Here is a 21,286-nt window from a genome sequence, read left to right as displayed (position 1 = left end):
AAAACTTTCCCCTCTCGCCCATGTTGTAACACATTCCTTTTGACACCTCGTAGTAACACATTTGACATTTCTCTCCCTCACCTGTGTAGTAACACATTTCCTTCCCTGACTATTCAAATAGTGGAGCCACACCCACTGCCAGTGATGCACTTGGGATGACAGGTAGTGGTTGAATTCTGCACTGTTCTGCAGCCACAATGAGTCAGTCAGACAGGACAAATATCTTTTTATTTTAGTTTTCAGACAAGAAGAAAATACAAAAAGGTAACAAAATACTCGAGTAAGTATAACAAAAATAAGCCATTAAATATGACTGAGTAAATACAAACATACTGCTCAAAGATATAAAGACATAAAAGTCGACCAGGAAACAAACAGTCATTACCAAGTATCTCAGACTGAATACAAATGAGTTCGAACAATGTAGAAATAAGGAACTCTAAAAAAAAAAAAAAAAAAGCTCCCATTTCAAAAATCACATAAAAACTGTAACGATTGAGAACTTCAAGGCTCCAGATTCTGGTATTCTATCAGATAAAACACTTCATATCCTTAGCCAACTAATACAAAATAATACAATAATATAAAGAAAAACTAAAATAAATAAATAGACAATATGCATAATGAAGAAGAAAGAGAGGGAATAGAATAGGGGGGGGGGAGAGATAAGTATGTTTAGGAGTTTCTAGGACTGAATCTTCTATAGTAGAGACCTTTTTAATAATTTAATACCGAAAATTTGCACAAAAGTCTTCCAAAATCCTCAAGGAAAACAGACATAATATATGAGTTAAACCAATTTTTGGTGTAGGTACCATGAAGTGGTTTCAAAAATGTTGTTAATATGGGTTTGAGTGGAGTTATCCAAGTGAGATATATATAAAAGCCCCATTTTCTCTGGAAACGTTCCACCCCCTTCTCTATATCCGGGAGAGTATCTCGCCGGTCAAAATAAAGCACTTGAAGTATCATACGTTTGACATCACCAAGAAAAGGAGGGGTCCTTACTGTCCAATTCATGAGAATCACTTTCTTAGCGATCGTCACTATTGTCGCAAGGAGTGGAATAACTGTTTTCTTATTATGAGGGAATACATTCCAATTACTAAAATTCGCAAGAATTAAAGCTAAGGGATCTTTTAGTAGATGTAGTGATAACAAATCATTTATAAAGCACATAAGTTTATCCCAGAATTTGCGGATGCGTCCACATTCCCATATATTGTGCCAGAAGGTGGCTTTAGAGGCTTTGCACTTCACACATTGTCCAGTCTCCTCTACTACCATATGAGCTCTGCTACTCTGTGAAATATAAGCCCTGTGTAAAATCTTCACATGGACTTCCTGTAGGCGTGCTGAGTGTAACATTTTCAGGGTGGATTCATAATAACTTAAAAGAATTTCAGGAGAATCTATTGTGGGGATATCTACGGCCCATCTCATCGCGCATTTATGCCATAGAGATTTTGCTTTAGAAGAAGTGAATTCAGTCGTCAAAAATTTAGTTTTGTAATTATTTTGCATTGTGAATGTAAATATGGAATCTAATGCATCTTTTGCATTTGGGTCCGTCAAAGCAGGAGATATGTGTTTGAATAAAATGTCTGACTTGGAGATACATAAAAAATTGGGAGTTAGGAAGATTGAATTTATCCTTAAGAATTTGAAAAGAAAGAAGGGTGCCCCTTGGGTCAAAAACATCTTTGATTTTTGCAAGGCCTTTAGCCTTCCAAATGAGGAAGTGGGAATTATCTAAACTTGGGCTAAACATCGGATTACCCCAGAGAGTGATGTATTTAGTAGAGCAGGCGTTTCGGTTGAGTCTCTGGTTAATGTTCCACCATGCCTTGCAAGTGTCACAAAAAATTATATTACCTAAAATGAGATTAGGGAGTTTGGGTTTAGGTGTGTGTAAAAGGGCACTTGGAGCAAAAGGAGAAAGTAGTTCTGTCTCCAGAGACAGATCCGTATAGATACTACGTCCAAGACACCAATCCAACACATATCTATAAAATACAGCTTCAGATCTGGAATGCCCAAGCCACCTCTCCCTCTGTCACCCTGAAGCTTAGCAAGAGCTATTCTGGTCTTCCCACCCCGCCATAAAAACTTGGAGGTAGCCTTCGAGTAAGCATTAATATAATTTTGAGTAAGAGCAATAGGAAGCATTTGAATCAGATAGGACACAGTGTACCAGGGTCTTTTAATGGAAGCAGACACTGTTCTTTAGCAAATACAGATAATAGCCTGGAATAGCAGGCCTAGAAATCAAATAAACAGGTGTACTCAAATAACCCAGCACCAAAGTCTCTAGAGTTCAGTCTGCTGCCATGCTTTCCAGCACAGCTATTCAGTCGGTCCCTGGCACTAATCACACTCTGGCCCACTCGCTGGCCACTATTTGGCATCAGTGGCCAGAGCACTGGGTGAATAGAAGTTTTAAACTCTTCCTGTCTTTAGTAACGACTTGCAGCTGGGCTTGTGCAACCTTGAAAACCCATAGTTCCAAATCTCCATTTCTGCTGCAAACTGCACAGGCTTTGCTTTAGAGGGTGCTGATCCCACCAGAATGTGGGTAATTCAGGTGAGAGACAACCACTCTGACCACAATATATAATGTTTGTTCCTTGAAATGGGTAAATGAGTCGAGATAAGCTGCTAGGTTGTGGCCTAGGATCGGCTGTTACTCACGTCAGCGCCGGCTTCCCCTGACCTCTCGAGCGGTCAGACGCCAGGTGCGGCGGTGAGTGACTCGCTGAGGATTATACCTGGGGTCTGCTAGGACATCCATGTGCTCTCTCTGTGATTTGGTTTCTGTGGTTACTGTCATGTACGCAGCCATGACAATTTACATTACCTGATTAGCCTTTTACCCAACGGTAGCATTGGTTGCTGTCAGCTGACACTATCCTCCAACAGACTGCTACCTTAGGGTATTTAACCGGGCTTTGGACAACAGGTTTTTCTTTTTTGCTCCTCTCCCTGATGTCACACTGAGATAATACATACCTCAGTTTCTTTCTGGGTGACTAAGATATACAATATTGAAAACGTATCCAAATTCATCCCGTAGTTTTTGCATGATGTCTGCATGAACAGACAAACAAAAATTCAGAATTTTTTTTTTCGTCTCCACAGTTCATGCACAGTCCCAAAGAGTACATTTCTGCAGAAAAAAAATCTATATACAGACACAACCATTACAACTTCATTATAAGTACAGATAGAAGATATATACTGCAGCAGTTGGACTGTTTTCTACTGAACTCCCTGATTGAAGCTCTAGAATTTATTCAAAGCTTAGGGATCTATTTACTAAGCAGTGTTATGGTGCATACACACGGTCAGATTTTTCATCAGATTTGAACGAGAACGATTTTAAAAATCGTTCAAATCTGATGAAAAAATCGTTCATGTATACATACATGGACGATGAACGATGCGCGTTCACGTTTGTCAGAGAACGATATCTGAGATCTGACATGTTTGCAGTCAGATTTGTCAGATATCGTTCTTTTTCTTCAGATATCGTTCAAATTGTTCACTGTTGCTTGTTTTGAACGATTTAAACAATTTTTTTCATTGGTGGCCACTCCCCAAGGTTCCATTTTGTGATCAGCGCGACGCAGAGCCAGCAGTACAAGCCGGTGGCGCAGAAGAAGACGCCCAAGACACTCAAAATAAGGTAAGTGTATTTTTTTTTTTTTTTTTAGGAGCAGCATTTGAAAGCACTGGGGGCCGGCAGCATGGGGGTTTAATAAGGATACCAGCGGGCCATCAGCAGCGGGGGGGAAGGGGGGGCTGGAATGGAGGACACACGCGGGGACATTGATTTCGATATGACCTGCGGGCCATCAGCTGCGGGGGGGCTGGAATGGAGGACACACACAGGGACATTGTTTTCGATATGACCTGCGGGCCATCAGCAATGGGGGCAGTGCTGGGGGGGCTGGAGTGGAGGACACACAAGCGGGGACATTGTCTTCGATATGACCTGCGGGCCATCAGCTGCGGGGGGGGAGGGGGGGCTGGAATGGAGGACACACAAGCGGGGACATTGTTTGGGATATGAGCTGCGGGGGCAGTGCGGGGAGGGGGGCTGGAATGGAGGACACACAAGCGGGGACATTGTTTGGGATATGAGCTACGGGCCATCAGCTGCGGGGGGGGCTGGAATGGAGGACACACAAGAGGGGACATTGTTTGGGATATGAGCTGCCAGCCATCAGCAGCGGGGGCAGTGCGGGGGGCGTGGCTAGAATGGAGGACACACAAGTGGGGACATTGTTTGGCATATGAGCTGCGGGCCATCAGCAGCGGGGGCAGTGCGGAGGGGGAGGGGGGGCTGGAATGGAGGACACACGCAGGAACATTGTCTTCGATATGACCTGCGGGCCATCAGCTGCGGGGGGGGGGAGGGGGGGCTGGAATGGAGGACACACAAGCGGGGACATTGTTTGGGATATGAGCTGCGGGCCGTCAGCAGCGGGGGCAGTGCGGGGGGGTAAATGTTGGACACACCAGCGGGGACATTGTTTTTTATATCAACAGCGGGGGCTGGGCGGGGTGATGGGGGACATGGAGGCGACACCAGTTGTGGACAATGTATTCAGCGGGGCATCAGCGTTGCCACTGCTGCAAAACCTGGCATGTTGTTATTTTATCATCTGCGATGTTATGGGAAAACCTGGCATGTCATATAGGACCTGCCATACTGCAGCAAAACCTGGCATGTTGTTACTTTATCATCTGTGGTGTAATGGGAAAACCTGGCATGTCATATAGGACCTGCCATGCTGCTGCAAAACCTGGCATGTTGGTTATGTGACAGAAGCCCTCACAGGTATCACGGGTAGAGGCACAGCACGTGCTAGCGCATAAATGGATCTCAGCGACATAGGATATAGTATTTTTGATGGGCCAGCTTTTTTTTTAATATTAAGATAATTGATATACGTGTTTTTTTGAATGTCTCTTTGAATCTTTGTATTTCAGACATGCCTGGTAACAAGGAATACTGGACAGGATTTCTTGAAATCTACCAAGCCAATGAGTGTCTGTGGAATATGCAATTGAAAGATCGGGGCTTGAAACACAAGGCCTATGTGAAACTGCAGGAGTATTGCAAGGCCCTGAACAAAAATGTAACCATTGACTGGGTAAAGCAGAAGATCAATAATTTCCGAACAACCTTTATGCGGGAGCACACAAAATATGAGAATGCCAAACGTTCGGGAGCTGGGGCAGATGAGGTGAAGAAACCAACATTATGGTATTACGACATCCTGTCCTTCGTCCTGACGAAAGAGGCGGAGACACAGTCAGTTAGCTCACTGGAGGTGAATCCTCCTATTGAAGTAGCGGAGAATCAGGATTCTGTAAGTTCATGGACTATATAGTTTTTTAAAATATTCTAGAACCTGTTAAATATAGTTTTCCAATACTATGTAGTGATGTAGGTGTTTTTTTATTTTTTTTATTTTATACATTATTTTGATTTAATTTTTTAAATTTTTTGTTTTTTTAATAATAATTTGAAATTAATTCATATTTTCTTTCCTTGCTTCGTCCTACGGAGGAAGTGGATCCTGAGCCTCCAACCAGTGAGCTAATGGAACTTGAGGCAAGCATTGTGGAGGCGCCACCAACAACACCGCAGCCCCAGCCAGCGGCGAAGAGGCGGAGGTTGGCAGCCAAGGGGGCGCAAGCCTCAAGTTCCAGACCTGATCGGGCTGAAAGATTTTTAACACGTACTGAGGAGGTTCTTCAGACAAATTCGGATGACTTAACAGTTTTCGGTATCAACATGGGCAATGAGTTGAGGAAAATGAAGCCCCGAACCCAATTTCTTTGCCGGTGGCTTATATATGGGCTTATTTATCATGGTATGACAGATGAGGTGGATGAAACCACGACGATAAGCCCATACATACCCCAGCAAAGTCTTCCCACGGAAATAAGTACCAGTCACCTCCATGCGCCAATTCCCCCAATTCCTCCTCCACAAATGTCTCCCCGTTCTGCGTCGGGATCCCCTCCGTCACCGTCAAACCTTCCTGGGCCGTCCTCAATTGCCCTTCACTCTGCTGTTGGGAGTGCATTGGCCACTCTTGCCCATGAGGATATTTTGGATACCTAATTTTTGTAGACACGTTTTTTTATGGCATGTTTGTTCATTTTTTTTCTGCCCGATTTCTCCTTCTCTTTCGTCTGGATGTTGGACACTTGCTCATAATACCATAATGTTGGACTCTCTTCACCTTATCGTTGCCCTTCCTTTGGAATGTTTGGCATTCCATATTTTTTGTTGACTTCCGCTGACATTGTTCGGAATATTTTTTGATCTTCTGCTTTACCCAGTTTGGGTTGCATTTGTTTTTTGGCCCATGCAATACTTCTGCAGCAGCTGATGAAGCCTTGTAGCCCCGATCTGAGTATTCTTTATTTTCAAGGCACTCATTGGCTTGGCACTACCCAGAATATCCTGTCCAGAATTCCTGGACGATTTTTTTTTTTTGGATAATAAAAATTAAAAATTATATTTATTTTAAAATTCAAAATTCGTCTGTCTTTATTTAAAAATGTATTTTAATTAAATATTATTAAGCAAAACAATTAATGTCTTTAGTATTTGCAATTTATAACTATTGTTTTAAATCTGTGACTAGACAGTGGGGCCGATTTAGTCCCCCCTTGCACGCGCAGAATGCCTACAAGTGGGTCGATGTTCAATCATCCTGGACGCTTGCTAAAGCTGTGGGTGGTCACCCACAAGTTAATGAGCGGCCAGGAGTATGGTTTTAATAAACACATTTTCCACCCTGATTCCGAACATTTGTAGATGATTAAAAACAATGTTTTTGGACATATTTTACAAAATACCCAAATTGGCTCTGGGGGGCTGGCTTTGCGAAAAAGGGCCCTAGATATTTTAATAATTGCGTATATTTGCAGTAGGGGGGAAATCCACACTTATTTAACTATTTATTTTACAGTGAACTGACAGGTGCCACATAGCTGCTAGCACTTGTAGTTCCACAAGAGCATAATGACAGGCATGCTGGAACTTGTAGTTCAACTGTAAGAAAAATTAAGATAATTTGCCCAACACATTATACCCATACACAACACTGAAAGGGATAGGGAGAAGAGTGCAAGGCTTCAGCGTAAGCCGGGGGTGCTGGGGAGGGGGGTAAACTTCTTTGAGGGGTTCCCCACTCCCCCAAAATCCCTGGCTTACCCTAAGTGATTTAGGGTGGTAATGCTTTGGACCTAGAGGCCAGGAGTTTGGGTCTCTGAAGCTTTGGAGTTACTACCAGGTCTGTATAATTTTGTAATGTACAAGAACAAAAAAAGTAAAGCGACAACTTAAAAAAGCCAACACAGGAAAACATACAACAAAGAAGGGTTCAATTTATTTTTCCTGGTAAATACAAATTGTATGTCATGTAATTTTTTCCAAACTTTTAAGCACGGTCTGCCAGCCAGGGAACGGCACCTTCACCATTAAAATAAGAGACGTATCGGTCCCTGATTTGCTTGGCCCCTGCTGTGACACCTTGGGGAAACAAGGGAGGATTGACAGAGGACCAGTTTGGAAGTGCCAGTTCAGTGGAAACTCCTGTTGTCAAACTGGGTTGTCCTTGGGTTTTACGCAGCAAAAGGTTATGTAAGACACATGCTGACAGAAACACCCAATTTATCATATCCACACGCAGATTTATAGCCGTGTGGAAAACTCTAAAATGATTACTCAAAATCCCAAAGGCATTCTCCACTGTTCTTCTGGCTCTGGATAGACGATAGTTGAAAATTCGCCTTTCTGGTATCAATGTTCTTCGGGCAAATGGCTTAAGGACATGTTTGTGCAAGGCAAATGCCTCATCACCCACAAATACAAATGATAACCCATGTGAACAATCATTAGCAGTAGGAAGTTGTAACATGTTCTTCTCCATCCTTTCATAAAATGTTGTGTTTTTAAATGATCCACCATCGGAGGCTTGACTATTCTTTCCTACATCAATGAAGATAAATTCATATTTGGTAGAAACTATTGCCATTAGGACGATACTGAAGTAGCCCTTGTAATTAAAGTACAAGGAGCCAGTATTGCTGGGTTGGGTAATCCGGATGTGCTTGCCATCAATGGCACCACCGCAATTTGGAAAATCCCATCTCCTTTCAAATTCCGCAGCAATGTTCTGCCAATCGGCAACTGTAGCAGGGAACTGAAATTAAAAACATAAAATATGTTTCAGCACATTTAATTCTTAATTTGATGATCAAAAAATAACAGTATTTACAAGGGTCAATTTACTATGCAGTGTTTTCAGAGACAGAGTGAAACAACAATAAAGGTGACGGGCAATTGGGGTGTTTGTGAAAAGACAATGTGAAACTGTTGAAATGCCATCCTTACATAAAATCAAACTTGGTGTCCAAAATAATACATCCTAAAAAAACAACTTAGCAAGGCCGGTTTAATGGGGAGGGAGGGTTAAAATGAGTGTTTGTACAATGGCCCACAATCACATGGGTTTACCAAAACTACTGGCCCATGTCTCAACCTGCCGCTGGTGTGCCCTCTGCTTGCGTCGTGTAAACTGCAGGGAGCGCAGGATGAAAAAAAAAACTACATACATCCAGCCACCAGCTGCCCCACAATCCATTTTCTCAAGGGAACGGCAAATGAAGAAAGACGTGATGACTTATACTGCAGTGCAATAGAAGAGTTGAGTCTTGGCGAAGGGTAAATTACGTTTGTGTCAGGTGCGTGAATTAAGCTATTTTTCTGACCATTATTTTTGATGTATGTCATAGGGGCACTGTCAATGCATTAGAGTGGTGCAAAAACAGGCATTACAGTATACGGTGGCCACTATAGGGAGAACCATATAGGGGGGCCACTTCATGGGGACACAGCATAGGGTGTACTAATATCGACGACAGAACTTATTAGTTTTCAACCATGCAGGGCCGGTGCTTGCACTAGGCAAGCTTAGGCATTTTCCTAGGGGCGGCCCCCAGTAGAGAGCGGCCAGCCCACGGATAACCCACTCCACCAAATTGACGGCTGCCCACTGACATTGTGTTACCATCGGGCACCTGGCTCCTCCTCTACCCCCCCCTGCCCCCCGCGCCGCCGCCAGCAAAAGCCGGAGAAGGGAGCTCACTCCTGAGCTCCGTTTTCTAGGTTGCACAGTGCACTATGGGAGTGACATCACCCATGATGTAACTTCCGTATTGCCGAGGAACGGACGCCGTGGATGGACGGCAAGTCTGGAGTGTGTTTTTTTTTTTTTTTTTTTTGGATGTGTGTGTGCGCCCGGCTGGGGAGGGGTGGTTACTACAGGGGGCATTCCTTTTGGGGGCACTACAGGAGGCCAAAGTGCAGGGAGCATTACTACATAGGGCACTAATAGGGCATTAGAACTGCCATCACTACAGGGGCCTTTACTACTGGGGCCACTGCAGGGGGCATTACTACTGGGGGCACTAATACAGAGGGCATTATTACTACTGGGTGCACTGTATAATGGCCACCATTACAGTGGGCAATGCATATTGACAATTGACATTGTCATATTGCAAATTGACATTTCCCACATGACAGTGCCCATCTGACATTACCCATGTGGTAAATGTCTTATGCGGTAGACAAACAGTGGGTCTGATTCAGAGCCGGACGCTGTGACCAGAGCGCTCGCTCTGAATCAGGGCCATCCTACCTATTATTGGAGCGGGCTCCTGGCCGCTCGCATAGCTGACCACCCACAGCTTATGCGAGTGGCCAAAAAGATGGTCGCGATGGTCAAGACCATCGGGCTTGCAACGAGACCCTTGCGGTAGGGTCTCATCTGCCGCAAGGGTGGAGTGCTTTTGGCTCTATCATAACCAAAAGCACTCCCACTGACATCGCTTGTGATGTCAGTGGGGCCGGCCCCAGGCAGTAGGCGTTCCCATGGGAACACCTCCATCTGGGCAGCCACGCACCCGGCACGCCCACCAAAGGGGGCATACTGACAATCACCATGGACAGCACGCCCCCTTTGGTGCGAGACCCATAGCGACGGCTTGGCCATCGCTATTTGGGTCTCGCGCATGCGCACGACGGAGCTCCTTCCGTCGTGCGCATGCTCACTAGGGCAACATCGACACGCTTGCCAGCGCTCGCGAGCGGGTCTGAATCAGGCACAGTGTCCGCTGTACAGTCAGTGCGGACGCTGATGGGCTGGCGGAACGTGCCAGCTACGTGCTTGGCCCATCAGCTGGCATTCGCAAGCTATCGGTATGTGTGGTAACACACATACAGATAGTGAGTCCGTCTGGACGGCATTCTTTTTTTTGGTTGTCAAAGTTCCTGGGGATGGTGCGCAGACCAGCGCCAGGATATAGGTGAGTATATTTTATTTCACTTGCAGGGGCAATCATTAAGGATTCTACTAGAGAAGAGAACAGACCGGCTGGTATAGGTAAGTATGTGTGAGTGCAGGGCCGTAGCTAGGGTGGTGCGGCCGGTGCCGTCGCACAGAGTGCAGTAGCTCTGGGGGTGGAACCAGCCACCCACAATTACTATACGCCGGACGCCGCTGCTATATATATTAATTGCGGTAGGGACGGATTGCACTGCTGGGCCGGCCTCCTCTCTCCTCAGCAGCCGCTGTCACACACACACTGACAGCTGCGCTTAGGGCACGGCTCTCTCTATGAGCAGCAGCGGAGGCAAGGGCCAGAGATGTCAGTCTCTGGTCACTGTGACTTACGGCATTAGCGCTGCGCAGTCTCTATAGCTACAACGCATGGCCTCGCCCCCTACCTATCTCACTAGAGGTGGTGTGTCTTCTAACAATGAATACAGCGGAAGCACTACGGGACACGCGCCGCCCCTCCTTCTATGGCGCTCACGTGGGTGTGAGCCTGTGGTGCTCACAAAATCAAATGCACAGGGCAGGGCACCACACATATCGGGGCTGAACTTACCACCAGTCTCAAAGTGTGCTGTGCAAATCAGCCCTCCTCTACATCATGACCTGCACCTCGCCTGAATCACTGTTGTTTTTACAGAAGAAAAAAAAAAAAAAGGTACCATGAGGGCACTGTGCGTATTGAGGGGAAACTTGGGGACATTGTGTGTACTGGGGGGTAATATGGGGGCACTATGTATACTGGGTGGTAATATGGAGTTGCTGTGTGTATTGGGGGTGAAATAGGGGTGCTGTGTGCACTGGGGTGAAATGGGGGCAGTGTGCTGTGGGTGAAAAGGGGGTACTCTGTATACTGGGGAGTAATATGTAGGCACTGTGTGTACTGGGGCAATACGTGGGCACTGGGGATAATACGGGGCCATTGTGTATTGGGGGCTATACGAGGGCACTGTGTACTGGGGCAATACATGAGCACTGTGTACTGGGGCCATACGTGGGCACTGTACTGGGGGGTAATACGGGGGAACTGTGTGTACTGGGGGGTATTTTGGAGTTGCTGTGTGTACTGAGGGGTAATAGAAATAGAGACACATATTGAGGGGTAATAGAAATGTTTTGGGTGATCCTGGGCAGCTACAGGGGGCTGGATAATCAGACCCACGTGTAACATAGTAAGGCTGTGTTATTGGAGTGACACAGGTGTGTTGCTGAAAGTGGTTGCTCACAGAAATGCTGAATTGCTCACATTGGAGGCCATACTCAGACGATGATCTGCACCTTGCATAGGGCTGGGGCAAGTTTAAATGATCCGACCGCTGGTGGCATCTGAAGACACAAAAGCATGATTGCAGTGTCTGTAGACGCGAAGGGGTATATTTACTAATGTATGGGTTTTTACAAGTGGAGATGTTGCCCATAGCAACCAATTAAATTCTAGCTTTTATCCTCTAGAAGCTCCCTAAATCATATCAGGAATTATTATTTATTTATTTTTGGGGGGGGGGAGCACCGATGCTCCTTCTCGCACAGGGCACCAAAATGTCTAGCTACGGCTCTGTGTGAGTGGGTAGGGGTATGAAATAAAGTTATACTTGTCACGGTGTGTATGTTTTGTCTTTATTTAACAATGTATTTTACAGTGGGGTACAGGTGCTGCATGCCTGCTAGCACTTGTAGTTCCACAAATGCAAAAAACAGACATTCTGGAACATGTAGTCCCACTGTACAGTACAAAAGTTTTACATTCTTTGCCCCCCCTTATTACCCCCATAGCCTATTAGTCCCTGCAGCCTTGGTTTGATTTCTAAAATACGGTTGACCCCTACACATTTTGTTCACCTTATTTTTAGAAACCACCCCTGGCTGCACCCCTAAACACCAAAATCTGCATTTTTTTTAACCTGCTAAAGGCTGGCAAAAATGTATCCCCCTATTTTACATTGACTTTTCACCAGCTAAAAAAAGTTTAATTAAATGTAATTCAATTAAATTGAATACGGGGATAATGAAAATCGGCAAACATATAACGTCATCGCCGATATTTTTGAGCCGATTCCAACCTTTTCCCTACAAATTTAGTACCCCAGTCACTTGGTTAAAAAAAAAAAAAAACAAAGTATGTCATTACATGCAAATAAAAATAATAATTTTAAATACCTTTACGTACTGGGGCTGGAGGGCTTGGTATATGGCCTTGCACGTCTCCGGTATGATGACGCCCAATGCCTGAGGTGAAATGAGGGAACCAAATTTCAGGTCAGCCAAGGATCTTCCGGTAGCCAAATATAGTAAGGTAACACCAGCCTCTCCTCAGCCGATATGGCCCTCCTCATATTCGTCGCTGAATAACAGGAGTCACAAGCTGCAGCAACTCCTGAAAGACGAAGTCGTCCATCCTCAAGAAATTCCGGATTATTCTCACGGATTTCCATGAGCAAAGGCATATGGGACATGGTATCCCTCCGCAAAAGCCACTCCTTTGTCCAGCAAGAGCAAGGCCTCGTCCTCCTCTCAGCCCTCTCCCTCCCAGACAAAATTGCGACTCCTGCGTAGGCCACCAACATTCGCTGACGAATGGGATCCATGTCACTATAGCACAATAAACACACTTTGTAAAAGGCAAGCCAAAAACAAAGCGGAGCAAATTAGCAATGCAACGACGTTTAGCTGGTATAAACCGAACCAAACTAGCCACAGAGCAAGAAATGTAAAGCTTTAAAATGGCCCCTAGCTTTTTATTCCCTCATGCTAGTCACACCCAGCATTTCCCTGTCAATCATTAACTTTGGACCAATCTTACTCATTTGAATTTCCACCATTTTTTTCTGTCAGATTTGTCCAATATCGTTTAACTCGTCCATCGTTTATAAAAATCGTTCAAATCGTTTACTACATCGTTACAAAAATCGTTCAAATCGTTTTAAAAAAAAAAAAATTGTTCGAACGATATCGTTAAAAAAAAATCTGACCGTGTCTATGCTCCATTAGGAAACAGAGTGAAAAGTGATAAGGTGCCAGCCAATCAGCTCCTAACTGCCATCTCACAGGCTGTGTTTGAAAAATGACAGTTGGGAGCTAATTGCCTGGCATCTTATCATTTTCTTATCACTTTTCACTCTGTCTCCTAACACTGCTTAGTAAATAGACCCCTTAATCCTATACAAAGAATCTAACCCCCTTTTGAATCCTGGATCCATTTTAAGAACAAGTTCACACTACATGAGAATTGACATTTAAGAACTTGATTACCCCTGAAGAAGTCCGGTGCGGATGAAATGCGTAGGGTTTTTATATTCAACGTGATTGCTGCTATTTAAAATGTCTTTTGGAAAAGCCTTAAAAAAAATTATACGGCATCTTCTTATTAGTGGCATCACAACAATATTATATTTTATATAAGCTGTATTTTAAGTTATGTGAATTTTATAAAATCATTATTTGATTTCATTTTGGCATTGGCCATTTGTTGGGTGATCATCTTCACGAACTGTGGAGTTTTTATACATATTGATTGGTACAAAGATCAGTGTATTTTATAAGATTGTTGTACAAATTATGGTGTTTTGGCATCTTCGAAGGTACCCTCTTCCCTATAAACATTTTACTTTTGGGTCCCACTAACAGGAGATCCTCCTCCGAGGTGCAGCTGATATTAGTAACGGGCGCAAAAAGAGTTTGTGTGTGTGTGTGTATATATATATATATGTATGTATGTATATATACAGTCAGGTCCATAAATATTGGGACATTGACAGAATTTTCATTTTTTGGCCTCTTTTCACCACCACAATGGCTTTGAAATGAAACATACAAGATGTGCTTTAACTGCAGACTTTTAGATTCAATTTGAGGGTAATTACATCCAAATCAAGGTGAACGGTGTAGGAATCTCAACGGTTTCTATATGTGCCTCCCACTTTTTAAGGGGCCAAAAGTAATGGGACTATCAACTCAAAAGCTATTTCATGGACAGGTGTGGGCTATTCCCTCGTTATTTAATTCTCAATTAAGCAGGTAAAAGGTCTGGAGTTGATTCTAGGTGTGACATTTGCATTTGGAATCAATTGCTGTCGACTCTCAATATGAGATCCAAAGAGCTGTCACCATCGGTGAAGCAAGCCATCATTAGGCTGAAAAATCAAAACAAACCCATCAGAGAGATAGCAAAAACATTAGGTGTGGCCAAATCAACTGTTTGGAACATTCTTAAAAAGAAAGAACGCACCGGAGAGCTCAGCAACACCAAAAGAACCGGAAGACCACGGAAAACAACTGTGGTGGATGACAGAAGAATTATTTCCCTGGTGAAGAAAAACCCCTTCACAACAGTTGGCCAAATCAAGAATACTCTCCAGGAGGTAGGTGTAATAGGTGTCAAAGTCAACAATCAAGAGAAGACTTCACAAGAGTGAATATAGAGGGTTCACCACAAGATGTAAACCATTGGTGAGCCTCAAAAACAGGAAGACCAGATTAGAGTTTGCCAAACAACATCTAAAAAAAGCCATTACAGTTCTGGAACAACATCCTATGGACAGCTGAGACAAAGATCAACTTGTACCAGAGTGATGGGGAGAGAAGAGTATGGAGAAAGAAAGGAACTGCTCATGATCCAAAACATACCACCTCATCAGTGAAGCATGGTGGTGGTAGTCCCATGGCGTGGGCATGTGTGGCTGCCAATGGAACTGGTTCCCTTGTATTTATTGATGATGTGACTGCTGACAAAAGCAGCAGAATGAATTCTGAAGTGTTTCGGCCAATATTACATGCTCATATTCAGTCAAATGCTTCAGAACTCATTGGACGGCGCTTCACAGTGCAGATGGACAATGACCCGAAGCATACTGCAAAAGCAACCAAAGAGTTTTTTATGGCTAAAAAGTGGAATGTTATTCAATGGCCAAATCAATCCCCTGACCTGAATCCGATTGAGCATGCATTTCACTTGATGAAGACAAAACTGAAGGGAAAATGCCCCAAGAACAAGCAGGAACTGAAGACATTTACAGTAGAGGCCTGGCAAAGCATCACCAGGGATGAAACCCAGCGTCTGGTGATGTCTATGCGTTCCAGACTTCAGGCTGTAATTGCCTGCAAAGGATTTGCAACAAAGTATTAAAAAGTAAAAGTTAGATTTAGGATTGTTTAGTTTGTCCCATTACTTTTGGCCCCTTTAAAAAGTGGGAGGCACATATAGAAACCGTTGTAATTCCTACACCGTTCACCTGATTTGGATGTAATTTCCCTCAAATTAAATCTGAAAGTCTGCAGTTAAAGCACATCTTGTTTGTTTCATTTCAAAGCCATTGTGGTGGTGAATAGAGGCCAAAATATGAAAATTCTGTCAATGTCCCAATATTTATGCACCTGACTGTATATATATATATATATATATATATATATATATATATATATTCCAGCTGGCACTCCACAAATTAAACATCCATACTCGCCCTGGTGCCATCCGAGGTGTAGTGACCTTACATGCAGGGAAAAGAAACAGCAGCACTCACGGGATTTACAAATAAGACACGTAACACAGCAGTGTAGTACGTTTGTTTCAGTCAGTGAAGACTTTTATCAAGAATGCTGTTACACACACACACACACACACACACACACACACACACACACATACACATATATATACCTGTATATATATATCTCTATCCGTAGCAGAGATTAGAAAGGCTCTCTCAGACGTATATGCAAATAAACCATCAACACTGCATGTGTATGCCAACGTTTCAGAGGATTTTAACCTCTTTTATCAAGAGGTTAAATAAAAGAGGTTAAAATCCTCTGAAACGTTGGCATACACATGCAGTGTTGATGGTGTATTTCCATATACGTCTGAGAGTGCCTTTCTAATCTCTGCTACAGATATTGTTACAGTCTCAGGACTGTTGGAAGGAGCACCCAGCATCTATACATTTAATAGGAGTGCTGGGCAAAGGACTGCATATATATATATTATAGTGTGTGGACAGCGCCCAGAAAATTTTCCCTGTAGTGAATAATAATGTAAATATTTAAATAAAATGATGAGTGAGCAATAAATATAAAATGCAATTAAAGTCAAATGAAAGGTCACTGATTCTTATGACCACAGTCAATGATCCTTGAAATAAAGGCGGCAGCAGCCATCTTGGGGTCCCGTTTGGCCAAAGGTTAGGGTAATTCTGAAAAGAGGGTTAAAAAGACATGCGCCTGATAGTGTAATATTGTTGATAACCGTGAAGGTAGGTGCTCGAGATAATTGTGCGTACCAAAAGAAAAATCTTCATAGCTTATCTGAATCCCAGCGGTACAGGGGCTTCACACTGGATGGGGTGGACAGGATGTCATCTGCTGGATCACCTTTAAAAAGAGCTCATTCAAGCCCAGGGGGAAAGGGGTGACATTGGCCCTGATTCAGAGCCGGACGCTCTGACCAGAGCGCTCGCTCTGAATCAGGGCCCACCTCCATTAAAATGGAGCGTCCTCCTGGACGCTCGTATAGTTGTGGGTCACCACCCACAGCATATACGAGCGTCCAACAAGATGGTCGCGATGGTCAAGACCATCGCGACCATCGGACTTGCGAGTGAAACCCTGTGGTCGGGTTTCTCAATCGCAAGCCCTGGAGTGATTTTGGCTCTATCAGAGCCAAAATCACTCCCACTGACATCACTAGTGATGTCAGTGGGGCCGGCTTCAGACGGTAGACGTTCCCATAAGAACGCCTCCGTCTGGCAGGCACGCCCCCGGCACGCCCAAAGGGGGCGTGCTGTCAATCAACATCGACAGCACGCCCCCTTTGATGCGAGACTCCGAGCGAAGGAAAGTCCTTCGCTCGCCGGGTCTCGCGCATGCGCACGACGGAGCTCCCTCCGTCGTGCGCATGCGCAGTGGGGAACATCGACCCACTTGCGAGCGTACTGCCGCTCGCGAGTGGGTCTGAATGACCCCCATAGTGTAGTATTTCTTAAAAAGTAGCTGGACAGGACTACAAAGAACTGCATACCAGATATCGCTGTATAGATAGCCTGTAGTGAGTGCTTCTGAATAATCTCCTAGTATCCCTTTTTCCTCAGTAGTTTTTGGGAGTGTGTGTAGTAATTATACATGCTGTGGAGCTGAAAGAGAGTGTATGTGTATGTATGCTGGCACAGTGTGTTTGTGCCTCACAGGTAGCTGAACGTGGGGTTACACTGGGGACACGCTGCACGGCTGATCTGGAGTTTTACTCAATAAGCCGCTGATTGTACAGGTGTGTACCCAGCTTTAGTAACCACGTCACCAGAACGATTTGATAAAGCTGCACAGGACAGCAACGAAACGCATCTGTTCATCCCCACTTACCTCAAGAACCTACCCACTGTGGAATCGCTTGAACCAGCACTGGACTTTACGTTACAGCACCTTAATTGACACTACCTTCTGATCATTGTGAAATATTCCTTTGCCGATGGATGAGGCCCCACTTCGCAATACTGGTGAGGACGTACTGATTCTATTTATACCAACTTTTATGGGACATTACCCTCCAGCGGTGTATTTGTGAGAAGTACCATCTCTGTGGATTATGCCCCCACGAAAAGAGGAGCCCTTAGTATCAATTTACGTTGTTTCAATCTGGCCCAGTGTTATAAATAGGAACAAGCAAGACTGATTTATATATATATATATATATATATATATCTATATATTATATATATATATACCCCACCTCTTGGTTCCGAGGTTTTACAGCTGATTATTTTTTATAAAACTGAATATTCTTTTATATATATTTACTGATTTTATTATTATTTTTTTGGATTATGAATTTGTATGTATCATGACCATTACTTAGTGCATTTGTTTGTTAATTAAGTCGAAGTTCAGAGCTGCTATTTTCTCTACAATTGTTGTTTCTGTTTTATATTGGAGCTGACTACTCCACTTTTTAGTAGCTGTTTAGAACGAATACCCATTCTAGCGCCTAATTATACCTTAATTGGTTAATTCCCCTTGATTCCCCTCCCATAATGTCGACAAGCATGCTATACATTCATTGGGCTGTTATTTCAAGAGCGAGAGAAGTCGTTGGATTGTATAGGTGTGTATGCTGTCCCAATGCAGGAGTGTTAGCCGATAAACAGCTTATAACTCTCCTGTAACGGTCGGGATCGGGTGGTTGAAACTCATGTGTTGTTTAATATTCATCCGGCCGACCACCAGATAAATATTAAACAGCACATGAGATTCAACCAGCTGATCCCAGAGAGGCCCGTATACACAGTGGGGTAGATGTATGATAGCGGCACTTAACGTGCCGCTATACCACTTCCTGCTTCGCCTCTTTACCGAGGTGAAGCAGGAAGCACTACCGATGAGATGTCAGAACATCTCATCGGCCGGAGAGGGGGAGCGTTAACTCCCCCCTCCGGCGCTACCCGTTAGAGACAGCAGCGTATCAGCCTAGTGCTGATGCGCTGTGTCTCTTCCCGGCCGGCTCCACTGAGCATGCGCGGGATCTCGCAAATATCGCGAGATCACCGCGTGGAGCCGGCAGCAGGGACAGCGCTGTCCCTGCTGTGGAGATAGGCTATCGCCAGGCTGTAGCTGTCAATAACGACAGCTACAGCCGGCCGAACGGTCATGCGTTATGACCGTTCATACATGGCCCTGCCACTCGGCGCTGCTATCTTGTAGATAGCAGCGCCGATAATGACAGGGGCGCATAGCGCCCCTGTCATTTACCGCCCAGACCCCCGATCATACATCGGCGAGAAGCGGTATCAGCGCACATAACGTGCGCTGATACCGTTTCTGGGCTTCGTACATCTCCCCCACTGTGCTATATCTGCACAGTGTGTATGTGCCTCACAGATAGCTGAACGTGGGGTTACACTGGGGACACGCTGCACGGCTGATCTGGAGTTTTACCCAATCAGCCGCTGATTGTACAGGTGTATACAAGCTTTAGTAACCATATGTGATCAGAACGATTATCATCTGACCCCAACTATGGTGCTTATGAAATATGGACATTTGGCTTTAAACGTGCAAGAACAAATGTCAGAAGTGTCCCTACCCTGAGAGAGGAGATCAGAACAATGTAATGTATATATCCCTTTACAATTACCATGGTAACCGTCTGGGCTAGGCAAGCGATCTGCCTCACCTATCATGGCGGCACGTATAGTACGTGACGTGCTTACGTCTGCTCAGCGGAGAGGGGCGGCACGCGCTGTGGTGAAACCGCATTGTTTGTTTCAAAGGAAGAGTCTGGGCCGAGCCGTGGCCGCCGTGCACCCGGGGCTGAGCCAGGCGAGCATACCGACAGGAAGAAGTAGAGGCCGCGGGGGACTCCGGGACTCCTCCCTCTCCCACCGCCCAGCAGAGGGCGTCCGAACCGGAAGACCTAGAGAGGAGGGGAAGCCTATTGTGATCGGTCCGTGGCGGTGGCCGCAGGTAGCGGCCAGGTCGTTGCAGCGATCATTCTCATCTAACTTAACGAGTCAGCAGGCTCCGCTACCAGTAGGTAAGGGCCCGGCTCCCAGCTCCATTCCGTCCTTCGTACCTGTGGCTGCGCAGAGCCCCTGCTCTCTCTCCTCCCCCATCTGCTGCCGGCGTCAGGGTAGGAGGATCGCTGCTCCCCGTCCCTCCTGTGTGTGTACTCTGCTTTGTGCTGTTGTGTTGTCGGACGCCATGTTTGCAGCGCTCGGGGTCGGGCCACAGGGTGTCTGGGCTGGGCGAGCTGGTGACACAGAGCGGGCCTGCCCTCCTCCTCCTCTCCCGGGGCCCGCAACGGCCACCCATTGATTTGAACGGGCCCGGGAAAGGGGTTTGGTGCAGTGACGTCATGGCGCTGGATGTGTTTATGGGGGGAATGGAACCACGTACTGGCCGTGGCAGGGAGGCCGAGATGCGGTGCTAAGGCCCTCTCCAGAGCCCGCACAGCAGCGCACTACTGTATACCTCTCCGTGTTGTCATCGGGGTTTCCGGAGGCAGCACAACTTTCTTGTAAAGGAGACTTCGTGCCTCACACTAGCTGCGCTGTCTTCATGCACTGCTGCTTCTATCAGTGGCAGTGCTGATATCCTTGTAATTGTGCAGCATCTCGTCAATAGTAATGACACAACTGCTGCCAGTTATTTATACACTCTGACAGTCAGTATCACCTTTGTGTCTGTGATGACTTGCTAGTTGTAAATGACTTAAACAGATTGACTGTATGATCATCGATCCACACCTGACACCGTGACACCTGCCTTCATTATGTTCTGCTTACTACCAGTTTCATGTAATGCACCTATGTTACAAGCCACCTATTTGAAAATGTAATAGACATGCATGCTATGCAGATGCAGCTTATAACCAAACCTCGCCTAAATCAGTGGTTCTCAAACTTTTTTTAATCATTGCGCCCTATGGTATCTGCATTTTTTTCACAGCAACTACTAGGCCAAAAGTTTGTTATTGAGAAATAAAGCAAAAAATATTAAATTGTGGTTACCTGTCATCCTTAGGTTCTGTAGTGGTGACAGTGTTGCACTTCTGTTTGTCCACATTTTATGATTTGAAGCCACCAACACAGGTTTTGCCCATACATAATATGATTTGGTCCTGGACCAACTACCTATTGCACCCAGTTTGGAAACCATTAACCTAAATTATTTTTAAAAGGAAAAAAACACTTTGATGTTAAATGAATGAAACAAGTGACATTTCATGGGAATCTGCTCAAAATTAGTACTTTTTTTTTTGTTTCACTTTCCTGCCATTGCCATCTGTATGCTCATTATTGAGGCAGTGACCTCAAAATGTTACGGATAACGCAAACTGCTAGGGAATGTATTGTATACATGCAGTACTGTAACTGACA

General features: G+C 44.9%; 2 protein-coding genes across 4 annotated transcripts in view; one reads left to right on the top strand and one right to left on the bottom strand.

The window, feature by feature from the left end:
* Nucleotides 1–7,397: 7,397 nt before the first annotated feature.
* On the bottom strand, nucleotides 7,398–12,736 carry LOC148537942 (uncharacterized). Its single transcript, XM_088457599.1, has 2 exons — nucleotides 12,585–12,736; nucleotides 7,398–8,231 (listed from the first exon to the last, which is right to left on the bottom strand). Exon 2 carries the CDS (start codon nucleotides 8,061–8,063, stop codon nucleotides 7,467–7,469), a length of 597 nt encoding a protein of 198 aa, XP_088313725.1. The 5' UTR covers nucleotides 8,064–8,231; nucleotides 12,585–12,736; the 3' UTR covers nucleotides 7,398–7,466.
* A 6,912-nt stretch (nucleotides 12,737–19,648) lies between these two features.
* Nucleotides 19,649–21,286, top strand: part of BRD1 (bromodomain containing 1) — a 97,409-nt gene continuing 95,771 nt past the window's right edge. For all 3 annotated transcript variants that reach the window (XR_015872703.1, XM_088457598.1, XM_088457597.1), the window contains exon 1: nucleotides 19,649–19,941. The gene's annotated coding sequence lies outside the window, so the exon portion shown is untranslated. The remainder of the gene's footprint in view (nucleotides 19,942–21,286) is intronic.

The sequence above is a fragment of the Taudactylus pleione genome, unplaced genomic scaffold, assembly GCF_031769625.1.
Source record: "Taudactylus pleione unplaced genomic scaffold, aTauple2 ptg000041l, whole genome shotgun sequence".
NCBI lineage: Eukaryota > Metazoa > Chordata > Amphibia > Anura > Myobatrachidae > Taudactylus > Taudactylus pleione.
The sequence above is the reverse complement of the archived record's forward strand: the minus strand, read 5'-3'. Positions and strand labels throughout refer to the sequence as shown.